Source organism: Talpa europaea (assembly GCF_964194135.1).
Source record: "Talpa europaea genome assembly, chromosome: 9".
NCBI classification, from domain to species: Eukaryota; Metazoa; Chordata; class Mammalia; order Eulipotyphla; family Talpidae; genus Talpa; species Talpa europaea.
This window is the reverse complement of record NC_140076.1, coordinates 21,104,572-21,126,811: the sequence shown is the minus strand read 5'-3', so window position 1 is coordinate 21,126,811 and position 22,240 is coordinate 21,104,572. Positions and strand designations below refer to the sequence as shown.

The 22,240-nt window shown below is 49.7% G+C and overlaps 1 protein-coding gene across 1 annotated transcript; it reads right to left on the bottom strand.

Annotated features, from left to right (window-relative positions):
* Positions 1-6,939: 6,939 nt before the first annotated feature.
* On the bottom strand, positions 6,940-21,704 carry TFAP2E (transcription factor AP-2 epsilon; the record flags this gene model as incomplete). The annotated part of the gene is made up of 7 exons (XM_084243576.1): positions 6,940-7,222; positions 8,872-9,013; positions 9,553-9,671; positions 10,957-11,179; positions 20,378-20,429; positions 20,886-21,368; positions 21,678-21,704. 7 exons carry the CDS (start codon positions 21,702-21,704, stop codon positions 6,940-6,942), a joined length of 1,329 nt encoding a protein of 442 aa, XP_084099702.1.
* Positions 21,705-22,240: the final 536 nt, after the last annotated feature.

Sequence of the window (22,240 nt, the reverse complement as noted above, 5' to 3'; positions counted from 1 at the left end):
AGTCTCAGTTTAGCTAACATCCCCTCAGAGGGGAAATGCAGGAAGAAATTATTTGCACTGGACTTTTTGCCGGGACTACCTTCCCTCCTGTCTCCTTCCCTTCATGAATGCCCTAGTTGCCCTTTAGCAGCTGGCAGCCTCTCATTCTATTTCAGGGCCCAGTATCCTTTCAATTTAGCTCTTCATATGGCTTGCTTACTAATGTTTCATTCACACTAAAACAGTGATTCTTACTGCCTCTACACTTAAATATTTTTAATTAATTAGAATAGGTGACAGGTACTTAGGAAAAAATGTAAACAGTACAGATGAATAGTAAAAAATGTTTCTTCTGTCTCTATAATTTGACCACCTGTTTCCTTTCCCAGAGGACACTTCAGCTACTAATTTCTTCTCTATCCTTTAAGCGATATGCTATTCCTATGTAAAGCATGCACATCCACCTAAATACACACACATCCCCTTTTCAAAAGCTTTTTTTAAAGATTTATTTATGCATAGAATAACTGGGGTGTAGACCAGAGGTGCAGGGGGTGAGAGGATTCACCAAGACAGAGTGGGGAGCAAAACAAGCAGATTTATTTATTTATATACTGCTAAGGGGAGCAATGGGTAAGACAGGAGAGGTCTGCTGCACCATGTGGGTTAACTCCCTAGATTGAACTCAGGCTGTCATTGTGGTGATAGCAGTGAGACTTAACTGCTATGCCACCAGTAAGGCCCCAGCCCAAATATTTTTTTTTAAAGATTTATTTATGCCTACAAGAGCTGGGGTACAAGCCAGAGATGTGGGGGTGAGAGGACTCACCAGAGACAGCCCCCCCAATTTTTTTTTTTTAATAATTTAAGGTTTATTTTTTTAAAATTTATTTATTTATACAAGCACTGGGTACAGTCAGAAGCGCAGGAGGGTGAGAGAATTCACCAGAGCCAGAGCGGGAACAGAACAGACAGACTGGTGAAATACACTGCTGAGGGGAGCAGCGGGCACAGCAGGAGAGGTCTGTAGCTCTATGTGGGACCCCCACCGGCAGCCGGGGATCGAACCAGTGCTGCAGAGGCTGTGGGCAGCTTCGCAGCCAGCGCTCAACCTCTGCGCCACCAGGGGAGGCCCCCCCAAAATATTTTTAAGTGTTCTGCTTATTGCTTATTTCTGGTAACACTCTGCTAGAAATTATTCATATCAGTACATATATAGCTACCTTATGTTGAGAGTTGCATAATATTCCATAAAATAATTACACTATAAGCAGTTAACCAGATATGTTTTACCTCCTAATCTAGCTTTTTGGGAGTGGATATTATTACTATTATTGTTAGTGCCACAGTAGTTCTTTTTTAGAGTAGATTAAGTTGTGCTCCCATATTTCACTTAAGTAGGTTTGTAACTCTAGACATAGGAATTTTTTTATAGCTTTCCAGTAATTCTGCATTACTAGGAAAGACTACTGGATTGACGTTTCTTTGGAGCAGTAATCTGCAAACTTCAGTCCTCAGAACATTCCTTTGATGGACTCATTGAAATAGATGAGTGAGTCCTACTTATATAGTTTGTTCATGTTTGGGGGGTGTGGCCTGAGATTTTGCATTTTTAACATTACTAATTGGTGCCGCTGTTGCTCTGGAATCCATATTTCAAGCATTGTTTGGTCTTTAAGTCCTGCTTTGTTCAGTTTTGTGCTGTTCTTCATAACATGTAAGTTTTTGGCTTATGGTGAAATACTGTCTAAATTACTACCTACAGATCAGAATATTAATATTAATAAGAATGTCACATACTTAATATACCAAATGTAAATGCTTTGTACCAAAAGAAGGTAGTTTATCATTGAATAAATAGGAGGAGGGGACAGTGATTCACATACCACAACTGATTCAACCATTAGTATTATTTAGACTTCTCAGTCTCTAAGGCATCTGTTTTTAAAGCTCTAAAAGTGATTCTGTTGCTTGCTTAATGGTTGTCCCACTTGTAAAATGATCAAAATTTTACTATTTTATGGGGTTTGTAATATAGGGATTCCATTAGGTAACAAAGCATTTAGAACAGGGCCTGGCATATAGTAAGTATGCAGTAAGTGTGTAGTCATTGGTAAACTTACTACTTTGCATTCATGCCTCATCATGAATGAATTGTCTCTGCCTTTGTATGTTAAGTATCCCCAGGGAAGTCTCAGGCAAGCCCATCAGCTTACTCTTCTCCAATCCTGATCTCTTTCCTGAGCACCACATCAATTTATACCTAGGCATCTTACCCTCCAGCCTCTGGTATCAAATTTAGCATGTCTACAGCTGACCTATACCACCTGCCCTCTTTCAAACCTCTGCAGCATTCCATCTTAGAGAATTAGAGCCATCTGGCTCTCAAATGCCCAAGCCAGAAAATTAGGCATCATTTATTTTTAATAAACTTGTTTTGGAATAAATTTGGTTTTACAGAAAAGTTGCAGAGATAATATTAACTAAAACTCCAACCTTTATTCACATTTAGCCAGTTTCTCCAGTAATGTGCCTTTTCCATTCTAGGCTACAACCCAGGACAACCAGATTGCATTTAGCTGGGGGCATCTTTTCTGAAGCCTTTTCTCCCCTCCTACCTTCAGAGAGGCACAAGGTCTAGAGTTTTTACTTCCTAAATCTCGTAATGAAAATTTCCTTGTTATTCTGATTTATCCCCTTATCATTTAGGCTATTTTAACAGCCTCCTAACTTCTCTCTCTGTTTAGTCTTTCCCTCTCCCATTTTTGGTACTCTAAAAGCCAAATTTGTCCATTCCTCTCCTTACTTAAATTTTTATGATGGTTATCCATTACTTATAGAATAAGCCCAGTTTTTTCATTTTACATTTTAGCCATTTACTTCTTTCCCTTCTTCACTCCCTGTGTCCTTTCCCTCTTCTGTGCCTTCTACAGCCTACTATTCAACTAAATGTATGTGGCCTCAGCATACTTTTATGACCACACACATCCCTCTCCACTGTAAAAAAAAGTAGCATTGCTGCATAGAATTCAGATACGGGTATAGTGATTGAGTCATAATCCAGGGCACTCTGATATTTTCTGGTCTGTTTTCTTAGATTTTATTTTTAATGCCAGCTTTGTCCTAAATTGATATCCTGAATTTTGAAAAATTCTGAAAATTCACTGATTCTTTAACATTCCCAGATGCTGTTCAGAATGGTCCTCCTTTTGGTTCCCATCTGCTTTCAGGTGGTTAATACACACACACAAATTTATTCTTTCCCAGTTTTGGGGTAAGAGGGAGATTGGTTGGAGAAGAGAGCAGCTGTTTTGCCTCAGGGTAGGGAAGCTGGGCCCTGAAGTGAAGAGTTTGGGAAAACTGACAAGTAATCTCTTAAGAGATGGAAGAGGGCACTGAAATAGCTTCAGAAGCTCAGTGTCACCAGCTGAGCTAAGTGGCTGAGCCTTCTCTGCCTGAATCCTGGTTAATGCCAGAAGCCCAGAGTTCTTTCACTGTCTGTATCCTTGCGGTAGCCCTTTGAAGCAGCATCAGTGTCCAAGCAGAAGGAGGTACTTTCTGGGGATTCTTTCTGCATGTGTGCAAGTCACTTAGCTCCTGTGTATAGTTATGTGTTTGAGAAGAGAAAGGCCTGCAACTCAGCCTGACTCACCTTATTTCATGTGGTTTGAGGGAGGGAAGATTGTCAAAGACTGCCCTTTCCTTATTCCTCCTGGACTAATATGATTCTTTAAAACAAAACAGGAAAGTTGCCTTTAAATGAATATAAACCCTAAAAATCATGATTATTACCCAGTTTAAATACTGTACATTTAATCTAAATACTAAATTTAATTTACAGGTACTTGCTTTGTAAAAAAAGCTATATAAACCCTCCAGATATACTTTTATTTTTTTTTAAAGATTATTTATGCATACAAGAACTGGGGTACTGGCCAGAGGTTGGGGGGGCGATGAGAGGATTCACCAGAGACAGAGTGGGGAACAGAACAGGCAAACTGACTGAAGTACACTGCTGAGGGGTGCAGCGGGCGAGTCAGGAGAGGTCTGCTGCGCCATGTGCATCACCTCCCTGGCTGGGGATCGAACTCATGCTTCAGTGGCTGCCGATAGCTTCATAGGTTATGTCTTAACCCCTTGCGCCACCAGGTAGACCCTCCATGTATACTTTTAATTACCTACTTTTCCTAGGGCTGAACCCAAAGTTAGCTAGTCAAAGATGAAAACACAATTTACTGTGCTATGGAAAAAACTTACTGGAAGGAATCAAATGTGAGACCTCTTTAGAAGCACCTCGGCCACTTATGGTCTTATTCCTGTAGTGCTGCCTCTGCTATTGTGGCCTCACGTGTGCTAGAGGAGCAGAGCCTGGGGGCCTTAAGGCTGGGAGGACTACTTGCTGGGCTCAGGTCTGTGAAACTGCAGAGGGCCTTATAATGCAGTAGAAGAGAGGTGGGTTAGAGATCTGCCTGAGTCCCACTTACTTGCTGTGCCCTTGGGCAGGTTGCTCTGAGCTATAGTTAATTCTTATCTCTAAAATAGCCACCCTTGGTGGTTAAAGGGGTTAAGACACAACCTATGAAGCTGTCCACAGCCACTGCAGCACAACTTTGATCCCCCACCAAGGAGGTGACCCACATGGCGCAGCAGACCTCTCCTGACTTGCCCGCTGCTCCCCTCAGCAGTGTGTTTCAGTCAATCTGCCTATTCTGTTCCCCACTCTGTCTCTGGTGAATCCTCTCACCCTCCACATCTCTGGCCTGTACCCCAGTTATTGTATGCATAAATAAATCTTTAAAAAAAATTAAATTAAATAAGCCTTAATGAGACTACATTGCTCACTATAAAAAAATTGTCCAACACTGAAAAGTTAATGACAAACTCATTTCAAAAAAAAAACTTATAACCTTTTATTGAATTATTACTATGTGCTAAATGTCTGTTACCTTATTTGACAGTTTTAGTAGAATATCTCTTATCAGGCCTAGGGCTTTGATTAAGGTAGAGCATACTTCCAGCCTTTCCTTCATTTCTCCTTTCATATGGAGGGTTGAAGAAATAAGAGAAATCGTATCTTTGTATACCTGCAAGAACCAGGGAAGGAACATTCCAGGCAAAGAGAACTGTGATTGCAATAGCCCTGAGGCAAAAAACAAAATGGCAATTGAAGAAGCAGGAAGGAAATCAGCAAGCAATTAAAAGAATAGTTTAAGGTACAGTTGAAGTAGACAAAGTTCAAAGCATTGCCAAGCCTTAGTACAATACAAAGGTATAAAGTGAGAGAGGGAGACCAGCTCTGGAAGATGTATTCTTGAGGTTTTGGGTGGTGGTAGAGGACATAGGCATGAACTTTCTGATGCCTTGGTCTGAGGACTCAGATATGACCCCCAATTTCTGGCTTGAAAGTCTCAGCACTATGAAGCTGTCTGCAAGCCACTGCAGCATGAGTTCTATCCCTGGCCAGGGAGCTGACCCACATGGCACAGCAGACCTCTCCTGTCTCATCTCAGCAGCGTATTTTCGTAGATCCGCCTGTTTTGCTGCCCATTCTGTCTCTGGCAAATCTTCTCAACCTCTGCACCTCTGGCGTACACCTTACCTCTTGTATGCATAAATAAATAGAAATAAATCTTTAAGAAAATACCTAAAGAGAGAAATCCTAAAGAGAACAAGAGAACTGGATTAGCATTGGCCAAACACCCAGCAACCCGCATTTACAGGGACACATGGACAGATCCACCACCAGTGGTCAAGGTAACGCTGCCTAATGTTACCTTAGACTTGAAGGTAACAGCCAATGGACACATTCACACACAGGCCCACAATAATGCACATACAGACCTTCAGGATCCACTTGATACACAACTAAAACCGCGAAAGCCAGAGAGATCTACCATTTGCACCCCTCCACACGGTACCCACAGCTCCCACGTAGGGTTCCCCCTTAGAAACCTTTTTCCACTCCAACCCCTCCTGATTCCTAGTTACCACTTCTCCAGTGAACTGTCTCCCTCTTTGGAGGCAGATCCAGGACTTGGATGAAGAAGTACAGGTAGAGTTTCATAGCCAATGAAAAGATTTTATTAAGACAATGAGAAAGCAATCTGAGGTTTGGGGAGGTACATTAACTGCAGGGTCAAGAGAAACAACAGCAAATACAAAATCCCAGCAACAACCTCGGTCCCTGACGTCTTCCCCTCCTAGCCCACCCCCAGCCTTTTGTGAGCAAGTGTCCTTCATCCTCATCCAGTTGGACACATCAGTGCCTGAGCAGAAAACAGGGAAACGCGTTCTCATTGGGATAAATAAGTTGTACTGGACATTTTTAAACTTTAAATTTAATTACAATATATATAAATAAATAGAACAGACAGCAACAGGACAGTGAAGTGCAGCCTGAATTCAAGTTCTGCAATTTGTGCTTTATCGTCTTTGTTTCTTGAGGGCCCCTCCTGACCACTTTCCATGAGTGGGAGGGGTCCAGAGAGCCCACTGGGGCCTCCTGCCAGCACCTCTTTTCCAGGGGTAGGAGATTCTGGGATGAAGGGAGCCAACTCCTCAGTAGCACCTCTGATTTGTTTTCAGTAGCCCTTCAGCCATCAGTAGAAACAGCAGGGCCTTGATCCCTAGGAGCACCCACTGCTGCCCAGACACCTTAATATGCAGGGCTTTACCCCAAGAATCAGGCTCTTCCATGGCCATTTCCTGCCCAAGCCCTTTCCTGTTCAAGGGTCAGGAAATTGTACACTTGAGGCAAGTCCTACAGCCTTATCAACAAATCACTACAGAGAGGCTGCCCCTCCCTCTTATCCAGCCCAGATGCCTAGCGTGGGTTTTTTAGATGAACACCTCTTTCTGGCCTGACTCCAACCCCACCTTTTAATCTTTTCATGTCTACCCCAGGAGCTGAGACCTTATTTCAGGCCTTGGGAGCCTCTTAAGGCATGCAGTGGGGAAGCATTATTTCCGATGCTTGGCATCCTTCTCCGAAGCTTTGGTGTCACCATGCCCACTGCCTGCATTGCTTAGAAACACCTTGTCTAGCCCCTTGAGTGACTCCAGTAAGTAGTTCTGGAAGGCAGTGAGGGCAGCACAGATGGCAGGCCCACCGAAGCCATGGGTGATGAGGCTAAAGTGTGTCAGGCAACTCTGCACCCCGGGCTCCAGGATAAGTGCAGGGCGGCTATTGCCCAGCGGTGAACGGTCCTGAGCCATCAAGTCCACAAATTCCTTGCAGATCTGCCTGGTGGGAGAGGGAGAGCTGGTGGTTAGAAGACAAAGGCCTAAGTCAGAGAAGGCCCTGACATACGCTGGGCACTTTATATGCATTATGTATATGGTTGCTTGCCCTCCTGATAGTCTGCAGATGAGCTTACCCATTTTACAGAAAAGGAAAGTAAGGTTCAGAAATGTTAATTGACTGGCTCAGTATCACACAGTTAGTAAATAGCATACTACAACCTCTTCTGTGGATGTGCTGTCCACATTCCAAGTCCAGCTCCACTCCTACATTATCCAGGCAACTTTTCTTGATCCTCTCTCCCACCCCCAACCTACACCCAATGCTTCACAGAGCTTTGGCTTTGAAATTAGGGGACAATCCAGACTCTGCCTCACATAACTGAAATAATAGCTAAACTGAGGCCTAGATGCTGTGCTAAGCACACTGTGTCATCTCACTCAATCCTCACAACTGTCCTAGTACCATCATCATATGGATGAGGACACTGGTTTCAGACAGGTTAGGCCACCTGCCCAAGTGACTAAACGGATTTGAATTCAGCTGTAGGCTGCAACCATTCACTCATGTCACACCTTTATGTCACCTCGGAACCCAGTCAGCATCTTGGACATCACTGGGACCAAGAAGCACTTGGATGAGCTAGCTGAGCCTACCCTGGAGCTGTTTATCCAGCTACCACTTGAGCAGCCTCATAGTCCCCTGAGCCTGGATTCCACTGCTGCCGAGGGGCCTTGAGAAGAGCCTCAGAGGAGGGTAGGTGTTTTTGTGATTTGAAAGAGCTGCTGTGATTTGAAAGGGGAGACTGGATGATGCTCCACACAGGAGAAGGGTAAGCCTAAGTATGCGAGGGCTAAAGAGAGCAAGTAGGTCAGCTGGAGTGGGTGATTGTGGAGGCCAGATTGTGGGACCTTCACGGGAATCTGGATTGCACCCCACCAGTTGGTATTTTTTTCCCTTCTCTCTGTCTCTGTACCTTCTAGCTGTGGGACCCTCTCTGAAAACTAAATTCTAATGGAATACCAATTAATTAAATAGGCCCTGAAGCCTCCCCAAGGAACCTAGTTTGAAAATCAGTAAAATAGGTATGGGCACCTTAGAAGGTTCTTGGGGTTGGGAGGGTGAGGGAGGAGTAGGGTGCTGGGATAAAAGCCCAGGAGTGGGGCCAGGAAACCCGAGTTGAAGTGGTAGCATGTGAAAGGTGGTACGGGAGGTGCCAGTGAGACCTTCAGAGGGGTCAGGTATGAAGCACAAGGGGAGGTCAACCTGGGGACCTGTGTGGGCACTGGTAGCCCGATGGAAGTCACTGGAGCAAAGGGGCTGATGGCAAGACCACAGAACCTCAGAACCACGATGGGACCGCAACAGTGTATGGGGTGTGGTCTCTACCTAGGGCCCTGCGTTAGCCTGCCTGTGACATCGCTTTTGCTGATGTATAGAGCCCTGATAGGTTCACAGGTATCCATGCGTGCCCTGCGCTGTGCACAGCAAGGAGCTAGTGTGTGCGGGTGTGGTGGCACAGGTATGCATGAGTGTAATCCATTGTGCCCGTACTTGGTATCTTTATGTTTTCCCCGCATATGCCTGTGTGTACACCAGTGACAGCCTAAGCAGAGTGCCCCACGGCACCCACATGCGGCACCCTCACTCACTTGGCAGCTAGCAGCATGCTTTTGCGGCTGTGCAGCTCCCCAGGGTCAGCATGCTGTCGGCACAGGTACTCGGCAGCTGCCTTGGCTGGGAACTCAGTCTCACAGACGTAGCCAAAGTCTCGAGCCAGGTGCACGGCCTCTCCTGGCGGGGAGAGAGCAGGCGGATGAGCTGCCGCTACAGCCAGGCATACCTTGGAATCGGGAGTCCAACCTTGAACCTTAAAGCCTCGATGCCCCTGGCCAGGGGCATCCTGCCCCACCCTGCTTCTGTAGATACCTTCCTCTAGTTTCCCTCCTTAGCCTAGCTCCAGGCTCACTCCCATTGCCCTTCCTGTGGCCAGGGGTGGGGTCAAGCTCAGAGTGGTGAGCTGAGCCCCCCATGCATCACACAACCTGAGCTCAAGATGACAGAACACAGTTGCCAACCTCCAGGAAAGGGGCTCACCTCTTCATGCTTTTCCACATGCTTTTCCATGCTGGCCATTCCCCAACCCCAACACATGCACACTTAGAGGCACTCTCCACTGTGTGAAAACACATGTGCAAGAACAGACGCATAAAGACTATACCTGCATATCACATACAGCCCTTATTTATCCATGACACACGTGACATCCATGTGACTAACATCCCAACTGCGTTAAGACACAATCACACAGCCACACAGTGAGCCCCACTCACCCTCCACCAGAGAAGTCAGCAGTGTCACGTTGGCAGCCTTGCGGCGACCAGCTGGCAAGTTGAGCCCAATCTTCTCCAGGCGTTCCCGCAGGCACCGGCCCCCATTCTTGGACTTAGCTCTTAACATGCACAGAGAAAGACAGTCTATAAAGATGCATGTAGGCTAAGTGGCCCGCCACTTGCTACCGCCACCAACCCCTGCTGACGCTTGGTTCTGACTCTGGAGATGATCTGGGACTCCCCTCAGCTTGGTCCCAACCTCTTCTTAATTTTAACCTTGGCTTTACAGCCAAGATGAGTGCCGGATACCTAGCACACAGCTGCCCTCTGTTTATCCCTAATCCTCAACTACAGGGACAAGCTGGGTGGGGAAGGATAGGTCAGCATTTTAGGGTCCTATCTTAGCACACCAGCAGGGACATATGCTGCTACCCAGGACACACAGACCTATGCAGAGATGCACAGAGACACACAGACACATGGGGCAACACACACACAGTCACTGGGGACACTCACACATGAACGCACTGAGGGCCAAGAGTAGAGGCATACACATGTACCAGGAGAGACAGACATGCAAGCTCGGCCACTTGGGGACACACAGGGATGGAGTCAGAAACAGACATTCACGTCAAATCTGGATCCCAGGGAGATATGTACGGACACTCAGGAACACACACAGCCGCTCTGGGGTGCTCAATGAGGCCAGGAATAAGGAGATTCCCCATGCACAGAGGCACAGACATGTAGATCTTCCTGTATCTAGTTTCAGGTGCATTCACAATCACACACACACAGCAGGACACTCTCTAACCAACACAGCCCACTAAGATTAGTAACACAGGAAACTCAGTTGTGGAAACACACCTGGCCATCCCCACATGCACTCACACACACGTACACACCATCTTCAGACACATCAAAACTCAGCCCCGATGCAGAAATTCCCTATCCAGGCCCAAGGACATGCTGAGAGAGACAGACACACAACTGTGAAGACAAACCATGTTCCCCACTGAGGACCGCCATGCTCCCCACCCAAAACACACACACCAAGGAGATCTCTGCTGCCACATGGAAAGGGCCTTGGGTCCTGGGAGTACTTTTCCTGGGGCAGGAGGTGAGGATGGCACTCACTCTTCCCAGCCTTGTCCATCCTGCCCAATAGGGGTGACCTTCCACCCTGTCTTTCTCCACCCTTCACCCCAAGCCTACAGACCTATGGGAGCTGCTGGGGACATGGGCCTGCCCCCAGGGCATGCAGAAACTCCCAGAGAGACAGAGGCAGAGATGACCTTGTGGTCTGGGATGAGGTTGCCCCTTCTCTGACCCCCTGAGAAGGTCTGAAATGACCAGGATTTTGGCCCAGACACTGTGCATGGAGTAGTGGGCTGACCTTCCTACCTGCGGAGGACGCCACCCAGGAGGGAGGCATTGAGGCACTCGGGAGGCGAGAGTCGCCGCTGGACCTCCCCCACCGTCACCTTGTACTTGGACGTTGAGCTGAGCAGTGAGAGCCGGCCTGGCACGGAGCAGAAGACCTCACTGGGGTTCGTGATGCCACCAACCAGGCTGTCTTTGGCCAATGTGAGGGCCGAGAGGCTGCTGGCTTTGGAGGGGATGGGGACTGTGGAGCAGAAGCAAGAGCAAGGGAGAGAGAGACAACACTGAGCCAGGGGACACAGGGCGCTAGCCAGCTATGGAGTGCATGCATTGATGAGGCACCAAATGTGTGCTGCACGCTGTGCACACAGCCACATCTAAACTCTCAGCCCCTTTGAGGGAGGTTCTACTATCCCTGCTTTACAAAGGAAACTGAGGCACAGTGACGTTAATGTGATTCACCCAAGTTCACTCAGCTAGTGGGTGATAGAAACTGAGCCTCGCGTTGTCTGGCTCTTGAACCCATGTCCCCTACACTGAGTCAGGCTGGTTCCCTGTTAAAACTCAAACAGCTTCAGCAGAGTCTTGGATCTCTGGCTTGTGCAATCAGAGAGGGAGTTGGCAGTGAGGAAATGGAGTCTGAGCTGGAGGCAGGCTTCCCATGCAGCAGCGGAGCCCAGCCGTGTCTTACCCCACCCCCCAACAGATCACTGAGGGGCCTGGAGGCTTTGAACTCCCACATCCCAAGGATAGGGAAGTTATGGTCCCATGAGACCACAGCCTGGCCCCCTCCTTGCCACGTGACTCTGGGATGCTCACCTCCAAGTCCTTGCTAATTATCTACCAATATCTATGAGAGGCAGGAAAGCGAATCTGAGAAGTGAATTTTCTAAAACCCGCTTGGACACTCTTGACTCTGAAAGAAAGTTCCTCCTGCAATCTAACCTCCATCTTCCTGCTTAGCCTCAGAGGGAAGAGAGCCTCTTCTTTCAAGGAAGTGAGTGTCTTGGTAGAGAAGGCAGGTGTGTGTGTGTGTGTGTGTGCGCGCGCGCATGTGCGTGCGTGGGCACTGGGGCATGAGATGGAGTGCGAAGCCAAAGTGGGGACCAATAATTACTGAGAACTCCCTGTGCCAGGTAAATCCTCAGGACACCCCTAGGGGACAATGTTATTTCCATTGTACAGAGGAGGAGACAAAAGCCAGCCAGTCTAGGAAAGAGCAGTGTGCCTGAGCCCACACGGCAGGTAGAAGCAGGACCAGTGGCAAGCCTAGGCTGCGGTCCCAAAGACAGGTCTCTGAGCCTTCTAGCCATTTGGCTAGTACTTGTTGGGCCCCTTCTTGCCTGGATTTGTGAGTGTTGAGGCCTCAGGAATCAGAGGTAAGCAGGACTGACTGGGCCCCTGACCTGGCAGAGAGCCCTCCCATGTTCCCCTCTTTAGGCCATAACCACCCTCCACCATCATCCAGCAGAGCCCTCAGTGAGGCCCCTCACAGGTCTCTTCACCATAGCCCACCCAGCACCTAGTCTGGTGCTTCCAGGTCCCCATGTGCACATGCGCACATGTGTGCGTGCACACACACACACACACACAAATCTCCCCTGCTGAGTGTCTGCATAGCCCCTGCCTGATCTGTTTCCCTGCCCTGCTCTAGAGGGAGCTTTCGGAAACACATCACCCCCTCACCCCTAAATAGTCAGCGCTTGGTGGTTTTCCTGAGAAGCAAGTCCCAGCTAGTGCCAACTGTATACCAAGTGCTTCAGGGAAACAGCCCTGTGGAATAGATGCTGTTATCCATTCCCATCTCAAATGAAGGAAATAAAAGTTCAAAGAGGTTACAGCAAGCAAGGAGTAAAAATGAGTAAAATTCTGATCACAAGGAGTCCACAGTTCGTATACTAAGCGTACAGTGCCCCTCCCACCTCCTTCCTGCCAGAACCCTGCCTACCCCTCCGGTTTGTCCTCCATTTGTCCTTTGGATTAACCAAAGGAAACATGCTGTGACCCACATAGGTAAACAAAATTTTGAGTAGCCCCATTGTTAAGAAGTAGAAAGAAATGTGAAATTAATTTTAATCTATTTTATTTACCCTAATATATCTAAGGTATTGTCACTGAGAAGTCATCAGTATTTTCAGAATTATCCATGAACTATTTATATTCTTTTCTTGTACTTAGTCTTCAAAATCCAGTGCATATTCTTCCCTTGTAGCCCGTCTTAATTCAAACAAGCCAAATTTCAAAGGCACAACAGCTACACACAGCCAGTGGCCCACACAATGGACAACACAGCTCTGGAGTTCAAAGAGGGGGAGCACAACAGGTTACCCCAGGAAGGAAGGTGCCAGATGGGTGCAACAACTGAGTAGGACACACCAACATTACCACAATTCTCCATTTGCTTTTTTGCTGTTGAGACCAGGATTTTGGATTTCTATGTGAAATGTCTTGGTTTTAAGCATTAAACATCGGCCACCAATTCAAGCATTAAAAATCCCAACACAGGCCAAGTGGAACCAGGTGAAGCACCACCAAGGGCGTGGGGTCATCAGCATGGAAGCTCACTGAGCCCCACAGAACTGCTCACTGTCTGAAAAGGGCCCTCTCCTTCCCAGGCCGCAGCTCAGGTATATCTCAGTGCAAACCCCTTCCCCTCGTTCCTCTCATCTTCCATCCCTGTCCTTACCACATTAAACCATCCTGTCTGCTTCCATGTCTCTCTTCCCCACCAACTAGATATGTCCTGGGGGCAGAAGCTTGGCATAAGTGGACATCAGTGAATGTGGAATAAATGACTGAAGCAAGAACCCTCGAAATCTGAAATGGGAAAAAGAGTGATCGCCCACAGCCCAGATTGGGGTGGTGGGAGTGTTGAGAAAGAATTCCTTTGTTAGCAACTGATAGTTAAACTGCCCATCCCCTCAGGGCCCCCATTCAGGCATCAAGGAAGGGCCAAAGGGTCAGGAATGGGGGTGAGTGAGAGAGGTGGAGAGGTGGAGGTGGGGTTGGGGGTGGTATAAGGAGAGAATGAGTAGCACACACTTCCCACCCCAGGCAAGTTCTCTGTTTCCAAAACAGGATCAAAGTTAGGGTGAAGCAAGTGAGGCACTGACTTGGATATAAAATTTAAGGAGTCACCAAAAAACCCAGCAATCAAAATAAACAATACTTTAATGCAATATTAAAAAAATAAAAACTAATGTAAAAAGTCCATGGTGACAAAATAACAAAATTTTAATTAGAAACAGGTTTTGATCCTGTTGTTGTACAATCCTGCCTTACTCATTTTACTCTAATCCTTGCCCTCTCCCAGAGTGAGGAATACTCAGAGCAACAGAAATTTCTTCTTTCCTCCAGTAGCCTTCTCCATCCAATTTCTTTTAAAACCTGGGTGAGGAAGGGGGGTAAGACCTCCCTGGTGGCGCAAGGGGTTAAGTCTCAGCACTGTGAAGCTATCTATAGCCACTGCAGCAAGAGTTAGCTCTCGGGACCCCCTGCTTCTCCCTTTAGCAGTGTATTTCAGTCAATCTATCTGCTAGTTCTGCTCCCCACTCTGTCTCTGTCCCCACTCTTTCACCCCCCTGTATCCCTGGCCTACACTCCAGCTCTTGTAGGCATAAATAAATAAAATAAATCTTTAATTAAAAAGAAAAACTGGGGACCCCTGAGGCCAGGTCCTGTGAAAGGAAAGAGCGACAAGGCTGTGTAACACTGTGGATGTACAAATAGGGACATGTGTGATACACGAGTATCACAAAATGATTATGTTCTCTATAGTCACGGTTGCGAGGGTAAGATTGTGCATGTGCACACTTAGTCATTCAATAAACACTGAGTGCCAGCTATATACACAGTCTCTACCCTTCTTTGTGGCAGGAATATGACAGCATGCATATGGATATCTGTAAGTGCTTTTCTTCCTGTTAATATATTTAAACATAGAATGTGTGCCAGTTTTATGTAAACATAGGTGCAGCTAAGTGCAGGTGTATGAGGAGAGGATATGTTTGTGTATATCAGTGATAGACCCTGCTGCTTTTCCCACTTGTCCCCTTTTTCTCAGATCCTCTTCCATCAAAAAATGGCAAAACAATGGAGCCTAATTTAGGGAAACAGGTGGCCTGGGAAAGGGATAGTCATAGAGGTGGGAATTAAAATAGCAGAGATTTGCAAGGAGAGAAACATGCATGGTGATTCCTAATGCTGACGTGGTCTGTTCATGCTGTTCCTCTGGTCACACATGCAGAGCCATCCTCATATATACCAGATTACAGACACAAGAGTTCCCAGTTATCCAATCAGTGAGGTAAGAGGCTCACACACAAGTCTACTCTCTCCACAGGTGGTAGATATGGCCTGACCACTGAGCCTGGGAGTGTGCAACAGACACTTCCAGAATTGTACTTCCTTCTAGAAGAAAACAGGATAAAAATCTTCATGACCGTAGGCTGGTCAGAGTTCCTAGTAAACCCCCAAAAGCATTATCCAGTAAAGAATATAAGTTGAACTTCATCAGAAGTTCATAAGATATTATGAAAATGAAAAGACACACCAAAGACTTGAAGAAAATATTTGCAAATCACACATCTCACCAAAAATGTGTATCCAGAATATACAAAGAATTCTTATAACTCAGCAATAAGAGAAACAACCCAATTAGAAAATGGTCAAAATATATGAATAGACATTTCTAAAAATGACAAATGAATGGCTAAAGAGCACTTGAATAAGTGTTCAACACTATAAGTCATTAGGGGAACGTAAATTAAAACTCTACTGAGATTCCACTAGGGTAACTATGATTAAAAAAAAACAAATATTAAGTGCCAATGAGGATGTTGGAGAAACTGGAACCCTCACACATTGCTAGTAGAAATACAGAATAGCACGGTCACTTTAGAAAACAGCTTGGCAGTTTCTTTAAAAATTAAATACAAACTTACCATAAAGTCCAGCAATTCCACTCCTAGGCATTTACCTAAGCACGATGCAAACACATGTCCACACAAAGACACGTCCTGAAGGATCACAGAAGTACGATTCACAAGAGCAAAAAAGTGAAAACAACCCGTGTCAGGCAACTATGAGTGATATCCATGCCGTAGGGTATCACTCAACGATAAAAAGAAACAAACAAATGGCACTGACTACACAGGGATAACTCTCAAAAACATGGAAAAGAAGCTAGATGCAAAAATCTGTGTATTTATATGTTCTGTATATTTATATATTCCATTTATAGAACATGTCCAGAAAATGCAAATTTTGGGCAGAAAGCAGATTAGTGGTTGCCTAAAATTTGGGATGGGAATAAGGATTAGCTATAAATGGGAATGAAGAAATTTTTGAGGTGATAGAAATGTCTTAAAACAGATATGGTAATGTTTACACAACTCTAAATTTACTGAAAGTCATTGAATTGTACTCTTAGAATGGATGGATTTTAGGAATGTAAATTTTGCTTCAATAAACCAGTTTTAAAAATGCAAACTTCCAGGGAAGGGATTCTCATTCAGTAGTTGTGGGGGTGCCCAGGAAATCTGCATTTTTAAGCAAGCACCCCAGGTAACACTGATCACTTTAGGGTACCTTGGGGGAGGATCCCAGGAGGAAGGCAGACCCTCTTCCCAATCCTGTCCAGTGTCCTCCCCTCTCCCGGCGGGACCTGCTGGTTGTTTCCTTCTCACAGTTGTCAGAAGGTTTCCTTTAGCACGGCTTCCATCTTTCACTCCCATGCTCCACGTTGCCCTCAGGTACCCTCCAAACTATGTCTGAACAGGCACTAGTTTTTAAGTCACTTTCTGGGGCAGACAGAGGTCTGGGAGGCAAGTGAGGCAGGGTTATGGAATGCAGGGTCAGGCTGTTTTCATGTAAAATTTGATATGTTGCTTACCAGGGATTTTTGCATTTAAATTTTAAATGCAAAATAATATATTATTCAACTTGATTAGGGTTTGGGGGACCCTCTTAAATCTTGTGGCTGAGATGAGCACCTCACTCACTTCACCCTGGGCCTGGCCCTGCTAGGAAATGTACTCCCCAGTCCCTCCCCATCTCCCTTTTCCTCCTCCGGAGCCAAGGTCAGTGAAGGAGACAAGGGGACCGTGATTATTTATGTCAGCCCCAGCCAGACCCCCTGAGGTCCCGGTAACGGAGCCCAGCAGAGAGGGATTTCCCATTCCAAAGCACCCACTTTCCCCAGAGGACAGCCTCAATTCTCACATCTTCTCCAACTGTGACTGTATAACCTGAAACCCACGGAGATTTATTTTGAACTTTTCTCCTTGCTCGGACTGTGTAACTGGCAGGGCTCTTGCACATGCTGTGCCGTGAAAATAGCTCTGTCTACGCCCCTCTCCCAGCCCCTCTCCCAGCGCACTCAGATTTGAACACCCTTCACAATTCACTCAACAGAGCCCCTACCGAGCTCTGTCCAAAAGTCTTTTCCCCTGAAGATACCCCCCTTGGGGCACTCACTGCTTCTCCTCTGAGCTCCTACCTGGACTGACTGACTGACCGACTGGTACAAGAGAACCCCTAGGTCAGAATCCCTCGGCCCAGTCGCAAAACTGGAGGTGACAAATGTCTACATTAAATGGAGGGCTCCCCGATTTCCTCCAGGTGGGCCTGTGCCCAATGTGCCATGCCCTGACCCACATGTGGCGGCAGCGGGCCACTGGCCTGGAAGTATCTGCGGAGGCCCAGCTCTCCTCCCTTCCCGGGGCTCGTGCTGGAGAAGCGGAGATTTAACGACCTAAGTCTGAGCGGGGAGAGCTTCCAGACTCCCCTCCCAGACACACCCTCCAAGTAGGAAGGCCCTTTCTGGGGCACCGTTTTGCACCAGGACCCCAACCGCCAGCGATTCAAGGCGCCGCTCCCGCCGGGGTCGGGAGATGCAGAAGGAATCAGAAGCCTCGGCTGGCTAAGGGCGACAGTGTGCAACTCCAGGGCCCAGGGGGAGCAGGGATCCCCACCACCGCGCCCGTGTCAGAGAGGTCTTTGAGCCAGGAGACGGACTCCAGCTGCTGTCCGAAGGGCCTGAGGATGAAGAAGAACGCTAATCCTCACCGGCTAAGGGGTGGCTCGGTGGCCACAGTCCCGCGGGACGGCAGAAAACTGCCTGCTGAGCGGGGCCTGGAAGCTTCGGGATGCGGGGCTCCTGCCACACGCCCGCTTCCCGCGCCCGCGGCTGCGCTCCGAGGCGAGCCACGCACCCTCTTAGATCGGGACCTCAAGGGACCAGCTCTGCTTTGGCGTTCGCAAAGCCCGAAAACGTGAGTACTGACCCTCTGACCCTCTGCTCCCAAAGGCCCGCCGCACCAGCAGGAGGCCCAGCTCGCCGCTCGCGAACCGCACGCTTGAAAGCCCGGGTTCTCACCCGCACCTCTTGGCTGCGGCGCTCGGGGTGGTAACTCGACGTCCCGGGAAAGGGGCTCAGGGCGCAGTTCCCAGCCCAGGTGGCAGGTGCGCCGCGTGGCCGCCGGCGAGGTGACGCTGCGGCCGGGTGGGGTGCGCACCTGTGCCCGCCGGGGACGCCCCGCGCTGCACCAGCGCGCACGCTCGCCCTGGAACCGGCGTGCAGAAGCAGCCCGGCGCGCCATTTGTGTTCTTGGGACAACCTTTCAGGATACGGTCGTGCATCTAGGACCCGGGTAATGGAAGCTAAAGTCCTTTGAGAGAAATCAACTCCGGGAAATTGCAGTCCCTCCTTGCAGGTAGCCTCCCCACCTGGCTCTGACCTGGGATTGGGGATTAAAGTACTCGGAGCCCCCCAGCTGATCCTTCTGCACTTGCACCGGGCAGAGATTCCCACTCCTTCCTTCCGCAAGTGCTAGAGACTGGGCTTCCCCAGGGAGTCAGTAAACCTAAGTCCTCCAAATTCTGGAGCGCAAGCCCTTCAGAAGTGGTCTGGGGTGGGGTGGGGGAAGAGGAAGAGGGGAGAGGAGAGTTCAAACCACTGTCATTTTTTCCAGTGGCTACAGCCCAGCAACTGGCTCTTGCCAACTGCAAGCTCTCCCTTTCCTGGAATTCCAGAAAGTCCATTAAACCAAAGCAGCACCCTGCAGCTAGATCCAGAATACACACCTCCGCCCCGTTCCAGGCAGTGGGTTCCCAGCAGCCTCCTGACACTCCTATCTCCAGGCGACACAGCTCCAATACCTGGAGCCCTCAGGTTTTCTAAGACCCCTCATCTTTCCCACACACACCCCAAGTCCCAGGTACCCCAGCCCTAGCTCCAGCCCTCAAACCCCCAATCCCAGAACCCCATCCCTGTCTGTCTCCTCTGAGTACACCTGGAGGGCAAACAGAGCTAGGGCTTGAGTTTACTCCTTTGAAAAACAACTCAAGCCAAATCCCCAGCGAGCAGCACCTTCCCGAGGCATGAAGGGCTTGTCTGAACCTAGGAATCCCTTCTGAGTAGCAACCCCAAATCTAAAGTCCGCCCCCCATGCCCTGACCCCTCTGAATCTCTGCCTCTGTCTTTCCCTTGCTTTCTTTCTCACCTTTTCGTGGCATAACTGGAACTCAGCCCTCAGACCAGAAAATCCACTGGAGGGCAGGTCTCAAACCTTTGGCTTTTACTAATGCAAAGAAACACAAACAACCCCCAAAACACACAGGGAGCAAGTTTCATTGTGCTTAGAGGTCCTCAGTGCTAAAGAATAAATTCTAGGGCATATCAGAGACCCTGACATACACACCCAACCACATGGAAATGTGCACCAATGTAACAGACATGCATCACACACAGTAACAGAGACACACGCTAAGAAAAAGACACCTAGGAAGGCACATATAAACATGTACAAGACCTTCTCACATACACACCCACACCCAGGAACAGATAGGCCCTGACCCTCCTTGCACAAGGCTAACTAGTGGACTTTATTCACGCACCAGCTTCCCTAACCCTCGCCTCCAAAAGAGGCTCCCGCCAGGAGAAAAAATTCTCCAGGGAAATGTGAGTCCCTCCCCCTCCCTCTTGGGAAGGAAGCTGGCAGAAAGCTCCAGCCAGGCTAGGAAATGCTAAGACTCAGTAATGTGGAAATCATTTAACAAATCCGTGGGAACAGCACCCCCATTCCCACCTCTTAGGAAACAGGAAAGTGGTTTAACTCGTTCTGCAAATTAACTCCAGACCCACAAGAATGCCCTCTGTTAGGCAGGGAGAGGCCAGGCCCCTGTGGGGCCTTGGCTTGTGAGGGGAGCCAGTTGAGTGCACGGACTGGTCCTGGGGTCAACTCACCAACAGGCGTGGCTGGTCAAGCTCTGGCCAGGCTCCCAGCCTCCACTGCCCTCCCAACCAGAAGAGTGCCCAGTGACCACGGAGCCAGGCAAAGCACAGGAGACACACACCATAGGGAAGAAAATGGGTCTGTGTGCCCCGGGGCCTGCACCATCTCCCCTGCTTCTGCCCTGGCAGAAACACACCATTTTTTACCTTTTTTGATCACAGACTGGTCCAGAAGGCTCATTCCTGGCTCATCCATGACCTGCAAGTAGGAAAGGATGGTGACCAAATAACCTTGGGCCAGATAGGCGGTACCAGGATTCCCCAAGGCTTGACAACCTCTTCAACCAGACACGGTACCTCCCTGTGCCGTGCAAAAAGGGAATTTGGAAACTTGGATGACTTCTCTTTCTCACAACTGGACTAGGCATAGTTGTCCTTCTTGGCCTAGTGTGGAGGGACAGGAGTGGTTCAATCCCTGCCCTTTTACTCTACCAAGAGTTGCAGTCATCAGGTGCTGTGCAAGGACTCAGGGCCAGCCGGCCTTAAAGGCCAGGGTGTGACTAACCCTGGGACACATTCTCTGAGTCACCAGAGAGAGGTGGCAAGATGGGAGAAAACTCGGGTTCTGGGATGCATTCCTCACACTTTGCCTTCAACGACTCCTACCTAAATCACCGAGGGGGTAGGGGCCCATCCCGGGCCCTTCTGGCCTCACCTGCAGGTCCTCTAGGCCGGGCGGTGCCGCCAGCCCCGGGAGGCCGAGGGGCGCATCCGCCAGGCCGTGCGCGCCGTGCGCGCCGTCGGTCAGGCCGTGCAGGAGCCGGGGCACCGCAGCGGCATAGTCGCGGCGCGGGTCGAGGCCCAGGGCACGGGTGGGCGGCGCCAGCAGGCCGGGCGGCTCGTCGTGAGTGCGGGCGGCGGTGCGAGGGGCGGCCCAGGCGGCCTGTGGCGGCTGCGGCTGCGCCAGGGGTGCCAGGCCACCATAGGGGTCCCCGGCCAGGTGGGGAAACGCGGCATCGGGCGCCTGGCCGTAGGGCAGTGGCGGCTGCGGGTAGGGCGGCGGGAAGTAGGGCGGCTGGAAGTCGGCGGCTGCGGCTGCCGGCGTGTGGCAGAGCGGAGGCGCAGGTCCGTAGGCCGCCTGGGGCAGAGACGACAGGCGGGCCCCGCCAGCCGCTGCGCCCAGCCCGTCGGGGCGCTCCTGGGGAAGGAGAAGCGCGCGTTAGGTCACCCATGGGCAGGACCCCGGCCGGTAAGTTCCCTCCTCAGCCCGCCAGGGTCCAGTTGCCATCCTGGCCACCTCCCCAGACCCGAAGTTCTATCTCCAAGTGACCGCGGGGGCCGGGGGCTAGGGACAGCGGTCCCTGCGCGCACCGTCCTCAGCTGGCGGAGTCCCTTAGCTCCTTCCCCCCGACGTTTCGCTGGAGGAGGAGGTTCGGAACGTCCAGCGCCCAGGCTCCCCGACCTCCCCGCCTGGTGTCTCCCTGCGCCCCCAGCCCGGACAACTCACCATGGCGGAGTAAGTGTGCACCAGCATGGGGCGGGCAGCGCGGGGCGCGAGGCGTGGCGGCGGCGGCTCTCTCGCCCGACGGCGAGCGCGGCGGGAAGAGGCGCTGGAGCCGGCACAGCCCGCCCGGGGTCCCTTGGCGTCGGCGGGGCGCCCCCGAGCCCGGAGCCCAGCGGGCGTCGGGTCCTCAGCTGCGGGCGCCCCCGAGCGGGTCCGTGGGGGCGGGACTGAGCCCGGCGGGCGCTGATCGCACTTGAAAAAGTCGGTCAACTGGTGCCCGATGCCCGCCTTCTTCCTCTGAGCGCAGCCTGCTCCATGCACTCCAATTATAGTGGCGGGGGCGCGCCGGGCCTCCGGGGGCGCGCATTAAAGAGACACGCGGTGGCAGCTTCGCCCTTCTCCCAAGCGGCCGCTCAGGGGGAGGCGGGGCTTTGGCGCGACGCAGTGGGCTGGTAGCCGGGCAAGAATCCAAGCCCGCGGGTCTGAGCCGCCTTCGAGATTCCAGGCTCCCAGGGGTGTTGAAATGGAAGGATTCGAGGCAGGGACTTGAGGGCCCCGGGTTTGCG